General features: G+C 45.2%; 1 protein-coding gene across 2 annotated transcripts; it reads left to right on the top strand.

The window, feature by feature from the left end:
* The first annotated feature begins 6,656 nt into the window (after positions 1-6,656).
* Positions 6,657-10,875, top strand: LOC109767063 (polyadenylate-binding protein RBP45). 2 transcript variants are annotated; one of them, XM_020325815.4, is made up of 7 exons: positions 6,657-7,184; positions 7,901-8,381; positions 9,679-9,734; positions 9,806-9,936; positions 10,030-10,123; positions 10,202-10,423; positions 10,648-10,875. In XM_020325815.4, the coding sequence occupies exons 1-7, from the start codon at positions 6,777-6,779 to the stop codon at positions 10,648-10,650; spliced, it is 1,395 nt and encodes a 464-aa protein (XP_020181404.1). In that variant the 5' UTR covers positions 6,657-6,776; the 3' UTR covers positions 10,651-10,875. The 2 variants fall into 2 exon arrangements, with proteins under 2 accessions (XP_020181404.1, XP_020181405.1); XM_020325816.3 differs by having other exon boundaries at positions 9,682-9,734.
* The last annotated feature ends 220 nt before the right edge of the window (positions 10,876-11,095 follow it).

The raw sequence follows: 11,095 nt of genomic DNA on the forward strand, positions 1-11,095 counted from the left end.
AACAAGTTTGCCTTGAGAAGGCTAGCACAAACTGGGATACAGATCGAAAGAGGCGCATGCCTCCTGCCTGGGATCCTCCTAAACTACTCCTGGTCGTCGTCAGCGGCCTGCACATAGTAGTAGGCACCTCCGGTGTAGTAGGAGTCGTCGTCGATGGTGACGTCTGGCTCCTGGGCTCCGGAATCTGGTTGCGACAACCAGGTAGAATGGAAAGGGGGAAAAGAGGGAGAGAAGCAACCGTGAGTACTCATCCAAAGTACTCGCAAGCAAGGATCTACACTACATATGCATGGGTATCTGTGTAAAGGGGCAATATCGGTGGACTGAATGCAGAATGCCAGAATAAGAGGGGGATAGCTAGTCCTGTCGAAGACTACGCTTCTGGCAGCCTCCATCTTGCAGCATGTAGAAGAGAGTAGATGGTAAGTTCACCAAGTAGCATCGCATAGCATAAACCTACCCGGCGATCCCCTCTTCGTCGCCCTGTTAGAGAGCGATCACCGGGTTATATCTGGCACTTAGAAGGGTGTGTTTTATTAAGTATCCGGTTCTAGTTGTCATAAGGTCAAGGTACAACTCCAAGTCGTCCCGTTACCGAGGATCACGGCTATTCGAATAGATAAACTTCCCTGCAGGGGTGCACCACATTACCCAACATGCTCGATCCCATTTGGCCGGACACACTTTCCTGGGTCATGCCCGGCCTCGGAAGATCAACACGTCGCAGCCCTACCTAGGCACAACAGAGAGGTCAGCACGCCGGTCTAAATCCTATGGCGCAGGGGTCTGGGCCCATCGCCCTTTGCACACCTGCACGTTGCGAACGCGGCCGGAAGCAGACCTAGCCTAGCAGGCGTTCCAGTCCAATCCGGCGCACGCCGCTCAGTTGCTGACGTCAAGAAGGCTTCGGCTGATACCACGACGCCGAGTGCCCATAACTGTTCCCGCGTAGGTGGTTAGTGCGTATAGGCCAGTGGCCAGACTCAGATCAAATACCAAGATGTCGTTAAGCGTGTTATTATGAAGTAACCGCGAATGCCAACCAGGGCCAGGCCCACCTCTCTCCTAGGTGGTCTCAACCTGCCCTGTCGCTCCGCCACAAAGTAACAGTCGGGGGCCGTCGGGAACCCAGGCCCACCTCTACCGGGATGGAGCCACCTGCCCCTTCATCCCCCATCTCCGAACAATATCATAAGTAATGTAACAGTATAAAGTATATAGCATATGCCCTTGATCACCTCCCGAGTGCTCACGGCCTAGTAGTATAGCATGGCAGACGGACAAGAATGTAGGGCCACTGATGGAACACTAGCATCCTACACTAAGCATTAGGATAGCAGGTAAGGGTAACAACTGTAGCAACAATGACAGGCTATGCAGCAGAATAGGATTAACCGAAAGCAGTAACATGCTACACTACTCTAATGCAAGCAGTAGAGAGAAGGAATAGGCGATATCTGGTGATCAAGGGAGGGGCTTGCCTGGAAGCTCTGTTGCATAGGAAGAAGGGTCGTCGGTGATGTAGTCGTACTCAATGGCATCAGCGCCGGTGTCAGAGTCTACCGGAGAAGAAGAAGGGGGAAGAAAAAGTAAATACAAAGCAAACAAAGCATCACAAAATATAAAAAGACAATACGCGGTGCCAGGGGTGATCTAACGCAGGGGTAGGTGATACCGGCAATGGGGGGGGAACATCCGGGAAAGTATTCCCAGTGTTTCGAGCTTTCGGACAAACAAACTTGAGGGGGACGGTTGCAGGTTCGCTATGCTAGGGACGTGTGGTGAACGAACGGACTGTGTATTCGAATCCGTCTCGTCGTTCTGAGCAACTTTCATGTACAAAACATTTTCATCCGAGTTACGGTTTATTTTATATTATTTTCCAAAGTTTTAAATAGTATTTTGGAATTCTTTTAATTCGAAAATAAAACAGAAATTAGTTTTGTCACCCAGTGCTATTCTAGCCATAGTGTATGACAGGTGGGGGGTCAGGGTCAAAGTCAATGGTTGACCAGTCAAGGTTGAGTGGTCAACAGGGTCAAAGTCAATGGTTGACCAGTCAAGGTTGACTGGTCAACAGGGTCAAAGCAGGGCCCATATGTCATTGACTCGGCATGTTTAGAGTTAAAATAAATAGTTGATTAACTGAAGGGGCCCACACGTTCTATCAATTATTAGAGCTAACAAAGGGGGTTAGGCCTAACTTAATTAGGCCTCCCTAATTAACCTGGGCCAGAGCCCATGTGGTAGCGAACGAACAAGGGCGGCCTCACGCTGGCTCCCACGCGCGTGCATACAGGGCGCCGCCGGCTGAAGCCAGCCGTGCCAGCAGCCTGCAGCAACGCAACACCAGCGGGAGTGCACGCACGCGCGGGCTAGGCGCGCGGTGTGAGCGCAGCCTCGGCGCGGCGGGACGCGGTCAGGAGCAGGTGGCGCGCGGGGAAGTACGGCGGGGCAAGCGACGCACGGAGCGGCAGAGGCAGGCGAAGGCCGGGCGCATCGGGGACAGGCGGATGCCGCGCGAGGTGATGTAAGTGGGCGCAGCTGCAGCGGCAGCCGGAGGTGGCAGCGGCGAGGCCATGGACGGCCGGAGGCGAGCGCGGCGGCCACGCGTGCTGGGCGAGCAGGAGCAGAAATACAACAGGTAGCGGGCGGCAGTCGTTGACTCGGGCACGGCCAGCACAGGCGGGGCGCGTCCTAGAGCGGACGTGGGCGTGAGGGCGACGGGTAGGGCGTGACTGGAATGCAACGGTGGCCTCGGTTTGCTCTGGGGCTAGCTACCGACCGATAAAGGCAACGACTACGGAGAACAGAGCTTCGGCTACAGAGAAAAGCTACCGCTTGGGAACGTGCGGGAGGCAATAGAGAGCGGGGAAAGGAGCATAGGCTCACAGCGGGGTCGACGAGTAGGTCAGTGGGCTCGACGGAGGCTCGGTCGAGGCGAATCGAACGGCGATGACCGGCGGCATCCGAGGAAGAAGACGGCGTAGGCGACGGTGTTGGTGGTCCTTGTCGTCGATCCGGTCTTGTAGGCGAAGCAGCGGAGCACGGCGGAGATGCTGGACACGAGCTCAGGGCACGACAGTGACGGGGATCGCGTAGGTGAGGTCGGCCATGGCGGCAAGAGCGTTCGGGTTCAACCAGATCGAGGGCACGGAGCGAGGAGAGGGGGAAAAGGCTAGGGTTTCCGTCCAGGGCGTCGGTGGCCTCTTTATCCACCACGAAGAGACGGCAGATGGCCGACGCGTGGAGATCCTGGCCATGGACGCGACACGAGCGTACACGGCGCTTATGTGAATAGGAGAGGAAGACAACGGGGAGTTGGACTGGGCCTGCTCACTGTATAGCTAAGGCCCATAGCTATAGTAGGCTTCGGTTGTTTTTTTCTTTTTTTGTTGCTTTTATTCTTTTGTTTATTCTTTACCGGCTTTCATTTATCATTTCTTTTATTTTAGTTTTATAAAATAACAATTTAGAACCTAAATTAGTATTATCAAAATAGGACAATGCCAAAATTAGTTTGGACCCAAAATAACTTACTTTAATAATTTTTATAATTTCAAAAACAATTAAACTATTATTTAGCCACTGTTTTTAATTTGTTTAGGGCATTTAAACACTTTGTACAAGGTTGGTTCCACCACCAAAATTAGTTGGGGATTATTTGCCACATGATGAACATTTTAGATTTCATGTTTGAGAAATTTTGAATTTCACTTGTTATTTGAATTTGAATTTGAACGAGACTTGATTCACTGCAAGATTCACAATAGTATCTGGAGGTGACGTGGCATCATTAGCAGAGGGTTACTGTAGCTTGACTATCCGGGCGTCACACAATGTGCCTGCACAACACATGCATAGCCTACTTAATATTCTGGGATGCAAGCAAGGGCAATTCCCCTTCACGTATCTAGGCCTACCATTGGGCACATCCAAGCCAAAAATTGAGGATTTCAACCCAATGATGCAAAGAATATAAAGAAGGTTAACTGGGTGTTCTACAATGCTCTCATATGATGGAATGATGATATTAATCAAGTCCGTCTTTGCAGCGCTACCAGTTTTTTTCATGTGCACTTTGACACTCCCTGTTGGTGTCATTGAACAAATAAACAAATACTTGAGAAACTTTCTGTGGAGAAAATTTGGAATGGAGGACAAGGGGACAACACTGCTTGCATGGTCCAAAGTTTGTCAGCCAAAGAAGCATGGAGGGCTTGAAATTCTGGATATTGCACTTCATAACAAAGCTTTGCTCATGAAAAACATATATAAGTTTCTCAACAAAGATGACATCCCCTAGGTCAAGCTAATATGGGAGAAATATTATCACACAATAGCACCCATGGGAAAACCAGAAGGCTCTTGGTTGAGGACTCATGTTACACTTCTTGACAATTTCAAATCAATTAGCAAATGCACAATTGGGACAGGGCAAACAATATTATTCTGGGAAGACAAATGGCATGAGCAAACACTGCAACAATCATTCCTTGAACTTCATTCACATGTAATTGATGAGACCCAAACAGTTCAACAATTTTATGCAGGACAAGATTGAACTGAACACTTTCACTTGCCTATGACAACTGAAGCATATGATCAATTCAATCAACTAGGGACAATCAGTCCCCAAATACGCCCAGATAGAAAGGATAAATGGACATGTAATGGATTAGTAGGCCGATTCTCAGCTATCCATATATATTAGCGGATGCTTGAACATAAGGAAGGACATCCCATATTCAAAAACATATGGAATAGCTCTAGCAGACTAAAACACAAGATTTTCTTCTGGCTCGTAGCACACTGCAGGATCTATACCAGGGCACTTCTCAAGAGGAAAAGAATGCACTTAGATAACCCATACTGCTTTAACTGCAATCAAAAGGCAGATGAAACCACCATGCATTTGTTATGGGATTGTACCTTTGCTCAAGAATGTTGGAACTCTCTGATTCCAAATAGAAAGAGAGGAACATATGTTTATGAAGATACCACTCTGGCATTGGATCACCTACCTAAGCAATTTGCTTCAGAAATCGTCATCTTGGGATGCTGGAATATATGGATTCAGAGAAATGGCAAAGTTTTCAAAGCATAACAACAATCAATACAAGCATGGAGACACCATCTCAAGCAATATATGAAAATTCTTCGACACAAGATCAAGAATAAATATGAGCAAATATTAATTCAGTGGATAAGCAATAACCTTAAAAGCCATGACTTTTATACCTAGAACAGGCATTGGCTAGACACTTGCCAAATCTTAGGCCCTCTGTGGGTCTTTTGTTGTACTATATTTTGTTTTATTAATAAAAAATACCGTAGAACTATTGTTCTACAGTTTGGGGTTAAAAAAAGTAGTATAATACCATATTGCACGTTTTCCTCAGACAAAACTTTTCTTCCAAAAATAGGAAATTGTATCATAGTTAGAATATCATGTTAAGATAAATGGAAGCAAAAATTGTCTTGCTAAACTTCAATATATATAAAGCATGTAGTAATCTTTAGCATTAGGGAGTTGCCAGCTGGAATAAATAATGCAAAATTAGAATGCTTGTAGCACAACATAAAAATAGGTCTCCGAGTAAAAACAAAACAATATATGCCATATGTGTGTACAAACTTCAAATGTTATGAAATACATTATAATAAAGAGACGATAAGATTGTTAAGACACACACATGAGACTTTGCACAATCACATATTTCTTATGGGTTGCGTGACAAAAGAAAAATTTACGACTTAACACAAAAGTACTATTTATCTGTGAGTAAGGACCATCAGTTGATTGTTATGGCCATACATACGAACAAAAATGAAAATCTTCTCGTTAGGATGGGTGGCCAGCTTCTGGAATTTGCTTTGTTGAAACACAACTACTGAGTTGTGTTTCTTTGCCTCTCCTTTCCTCTACTTAGTTGGGTGCTACATATTTGCTGGTGCAAGAGATGGCGAATCCTATGCAATTGGGAGGTGCTCAATTGATTCTTTCGATCTACGCTTTTCTTCATCAGCGGCGGTTGCTTTTTCTGGTGCCCTGTCCTCTGGGCCTTAGCACGACGACTTCCGAACTGTCTACTACAATAAGGTTTGCCCGACTCCGATGATGGAGGGGTGATGAGCGCGGCGCGCCTTCAACTTGCTCCAATGCTTATAGCCGTCGCTAGGTGGTCTAAGAACATGGATGTAATATTTACTTTTGGTGTTCTTTATACTTTGACAGTTGATGAATATAATGGAAGTTGAAAAGTGCTCGAATTCAACATGCATTACACCAACCCGCAAAAACCAAAGAAACATGCATTACACCAATCAAACTGTTTTTTTAGGCAAAAAACTAATCAAACTGCTTTTTTTAAGGCAAAACCAATCGAACTGCTTTGTTTAGGCAAAACCAATCAAACTGTTTTTTGTTTGTTTGAGAAATCACCAACCAAAACTGCTGGGACGACCTCGGATTCGCAGCCAGGCTGGCCCGGGGAAAACGGAAGAGAATCCAAATCATTTTTTTTTGAGGCACAAGAGAATCCAAATCATGCTATTAGTACCACCAATCGTCGCGGCCGACACAACAACGCAACGAGCCGGGCCCCCAACCCGGCCCATTAAACTCTGACCTGTCCCACGGTTTCCGTCGCCTCCCGTCTCCACCGCATCTAAACCCTGCCCCTCCCTCTGTTTTTCTCTCTCCCTCCAAGGTTCTTAGGGTTTCGCATCCGCATCAGCCGCCGCCGGAACCGGGGAGGCGGCGATACGTCGCGATGCAGCCAACATACCAGCCGCCAATGAACGGCCAGCACGCGCCTCAGCCGCAGGCCTCTGGGGCTCCGCCGCCTCCTCTGCAGCAGGCCCCCCCGCCGCAGCAGTACTACCAGGCGCCGCCGCAGTACTACCAGCAGGGACCCCCGCCGGCGATGTGGGGCCATCCGCAGCAGCATATGCCTCCGCAGTACGCGCCCCCGCCGCAGCAGTACGCGCCTCAGCCTCCTCAGCAGTACGCGCCGCCGCCGCAGCATTACGCGCCGCCGCCGCCGCAGTACGGAGCGCAGATGGCTGGCGGGCCGCCTCCGGGAGGCGAGGATATCAGGTCGCTGTGGATCGGAGATCTCCAGTACTGGATGGATGAGACCTACCTCTACAACGCCTTTGCGCCTGTGGGGCCGCAGCAGGTGATGCCTCTGTCTACTGAGAGAATTGTTGCATTACAAATTTACACTTCCAATGTGTGTGCTTAAATGATGGATAATGTTGTACAGTATTTTTTATCCGTGTACCTGTAGGGAGTTGGGATATTCATACTGAGCGTTTTCTATCCTATTTTCACATGTACCGTAAGAAGTGACTCAGTGTTTGCTTTGTGGGGTTAGCAAAGGCTAGCATATGCATTATTGTTAATTTAGATCAGCCTTTGCTGTTATTTTGAAACATGTTATGGACATACGGTTACAAGCTGTCGTATTACTTGTTTAAGCATTACTGTTTGATCTTTACCTGTGATGTGCGGCATGCTCAATATAAACCTGTTGTAGGTAGGGCAACTTGATAAATGTGCTGTATAAAGACAAATAAAGGTGTCATATTAAATACTCGTCTGTAACTCAATATAAGATAGTGATGTGTCAAAAAACGTCATATATTAAGTTATGGAGGAGGGAGTAGTATATGGTAGCATGTTCATTTATCTATGTTTTGGCCTTCTATACATTTCCATCATTTGTCTTTCGCCACCCTGGAAGCGTGATCTCTGGATTAAATATTGTATATCTGTTATAATAATTTCACTTATTGTTTTTTCTTAGTATTTTTGGAAACATTGTCATTGTATGCACTGGCTTTTGTACAAGTACTTCGTGTATTGGGTATTAATGTTCTCTAGAAATTGCAGGTCACCTCAGTGAAAATTATCCGCAACAAACATACTGGGCAGCCCGAGGGTTATGGTTTTATTGAATTTCAATCTCGAGCTGCTGCGGAATATGCTCTTGGGACCTTTAATGGGCAGATGATGCCTAATGTTGAACAAGTTTTCAAGCTAAACTGGGCTTCTTGTAGTGCTGGTGACAAGCGGGGTGATGATGGTTCTGATCACACAATATTTGTTGGTGATTTGGCTGCTGATGTTACTGACGCCATGTTGGAAGAGATATTCAAAGCCACCTACCCATCAGTTAAAGGTGCTAATGTTGTTACTGACAGGGCCACTGGTCGCTCCAAAGGATATGGTTTTGTACGCTTTGGAGATCTAAATGAGCAGACACGTGCTATGACTGAGATGAATGGAGTGACATTGTCTACAAGACAAATGAGGATTGGGCCTGCAGCTAACAAGAAGAATATGGGTACTCAGCAGACATATTCAACTAATGGTACGTGAACTGGGAAACTTTTTCCTCGTAGAATATTAATTATTTGCTGTTTCGTCACCTGCTTTTATAGAATCTTGTAGGGAGTAATGATATTTAGATCCTCTCTTGTGGGCACACCATTTTGTAGGCCAACTCAATCTGTTTACACTCTGATTGTTCTCTGTTTGCTTCCTCAATGAGAGTGTTCTGTTAGCACTTCTTATCTTTCTACTCAGTCCAGTTCAGGGTAGCCAGCACAGCTTCTGTTGCTATAAACAGATATATGTCCTTCCTGCTCTTTCATTTGTAAAGATTGGGATAAATGAACACAACTAAGTAATGAATAAACTAAACACAATTCATGTTTCTCAAAGCAGGATGCCATGCCATCTTCATTTAGTGCCTGGAAATATCTTCAGCTGAGATAGATGTCTCCTGTAATCTGTGGCCTCAGTTAGGTCAGTGTTTAATTTTGCGAGAATTTGGTTCCCAATTGCTTTGGGGGGCAATTGTGCTGTCTATCTGTTCTCACATTGAGATAGCTTACTTGAAGCTTTTTCTATCTCTCATTTGCCAGCATTGTCAGTTATATACTTCAAATGTTATTCTCTATCTAGAATCCCAAACAGTTTGTAATTCCCATCTTAAATATTCTTTTCCCTCAACCTCCCATTCCTTGTGAGTGCACCTAATCTTTTGTAGTGCACATAACATTTGTTCTATCTTCCATTAGTCCTTGAATAAACCGTCCTTGCAGGCACAAGTAATTTGTCACCTTCCCTTTTTTTTGGATGGACAAGGTTTAGGTTTGAGATGGCCTGCACTAAATATATTATATTGGGCAATAAATATTAAAACAAATGGTTTCCTTCCTAGCACTATTAGTTGTGTGTTGCATGCTGCAACAGAGGAGGCTAATTCCAGTTCATCAATAGTATGGCATTTGCGCAAAAATAGGACGGCAAGCTAACCTGTTTACTGACAGCCATGCTCCTAGGCTTCATTTTCTTTTACAGCCAAGCTGACACATGCAATGGTCGAATTAAATTTGTGAAGCAGGGATGTACCTCCCTTGATTGACAATGGCTTCCTTGTGTGGTGGTTGATTTGTTGTAATGAAATAGCAGCAATTGCATATTCTTCATGATTAGGTTATTGATGATATATTTATAATTTTCTGCTTCATGTGTATTAGTTCTTTTGTCTACTGTGGTAGGTCTGAGCGCCCAGTTTGGGTCTGCCAGCTTTAGCTTTTGCATATTTTTTCTATGGTTATCCTTTCTGAAGTTAATTATGCCTGTATGTTTTGTTACGGCAGCAGGGTACCAGAGCTCTCAAGTAAACGAGGCGGCGAATGATCCCAACAATACTACAGTGAGTCCCTTGTTATATTTTTCTAAATTTTGAGAGTTGATGTTTCCTTATTTTTCATACTTGTGCGATAGATCTTTGTGGGCGGGTTAGATTCCAATATAGATGAGAACTATCTAAGGCAAGTTTTTACTCCATATGGCGAAGTTGGTTATGTGAAGATTCCTGTAGGCAAGCGTTGTGGATTTGTCCAATTTACCAGCAGGTTAAGAAAATCTCCAGGTTTTTTACTAGTAGTACATACGAGCTAATAATATCCATGACCTAATTGTTGCTCTCGTCACTGCTCTACTTTCAGGGCGTGCGCTGAGCAGGCCATCAGTGCACTGAATGGGTCTCAGATTGGTAGTTCCAATGTTCGTCTTTCATGGGGCCGTAGCCAAAACAAACAGGTATTGTATACATAGGCATGCTGTTAGCTGTTAAATCTTGACGTGTGTATCATTCTAACCCAAACATCGTTTTGTCAGCCTCCCCAGCAGGATGCAAACCAGGGTAATGGCAACAGCTACTATGGATATCAACAGGGTCCTGAGGCATACTATGGTGCACCCAATGCGCAAGATCCTAGCATGCAAAACTATGGATACTCTGGTTATGGCAGTTACGAGCAGCAACAGCAGCCATCTCAGCAGCAGCAGCCTGCACAGCAGCAGCCACCACAGCAGCAACAGCAGCAGCCCCCACAGCAGGCAAGAAATTGACAACCCAATATATCCTACTGCCTTATCTTAGTGATTTCATCTAAAACAATCTTTTTGAAATTTGTCTGTGCAAATAAACAAAAAAAAGATACAAATACGCTTCTCAAACTGCAATTTGTTGGCTGATTTTTGTTATTTTGAACATTGTTCACATGCTTAAATGATGGCTTGTCTTTGGCTGATGACTAACCTGGCTACTTAATATTTTGCAGTGACCACTGAGGCGATGGAGCGCAATCAGAGATTCAGAGCTGCATGAACTGAATGCTACCGCGTCATGAGTTATCGTATAGGTGTCCTTGTTTGTAAGATGGGTCGTATCTAGTAGTACTTTGACTGTTGGGCAGTAGCTCTAGTTCTATTCAGTGCTTCTCTTGGTTTTAAATTATCGAACTATGTCCATGACTGAGTTAAGCTTTTAATGTTATTTTGGATCACCAGTTTCTTGGTTTTTGCGTTGATAGTTAAGGCTTTTGGGTGAGAGCTGAACAGAGCGGCTCAACTTGTTCAAATTTTAGCTGAGAGCTTGAACCAAAAGGCTTATGTAGTCTGCCATTTTGTTGTGAGAATGCAACAGCAAATCAAAATAACTGTGTCATGTTGGAAGAGCAAATCAAAATGATCATCTGCTGGTAAACCGATCCTACTATTCTTTTTCTA

This window comes from Aegilops tauschii, chromosome 2, assembly GCF_002575655.3.
Source record: "Aegilops tauschii subsp. strangulata cultivar AL8/78 chromosome 2, Aet v6.0, whole genome shotgun sequence".
Classification (NCBI taxonomy): Eukaryota; Viridiplantae; Streptophyta; class Magnoliopsida; order Poales; family Poaceae; genus Aegilops; species Aegilops tauschii.

Excerpts from the sequence above, each read along its gene's own strand:
- LOC109767063 (XM_020325815.4), top strand. The coding sequence starts at position 6,777 with ATGCAGCCAACATACCAGCCGCCAATGAACGGCCAGCACGCGCCTCAG. Across the intron at positions 9,735-9,805 it reads ATGATCCCAACAATACTACA|ATCTTTGTGGGCGGGTTAGA; the intron begins GTGAGTCCCTTG and ends CTTGTGCGATAG. Across the intron at positions 10,124-10,201 it reads GCCGTAGCCAAAACAAACAG|CCTCCCCAGCAGGATGCAAA; the intron begins GTATTGTATACA and ends TCGTTTTGTCAG.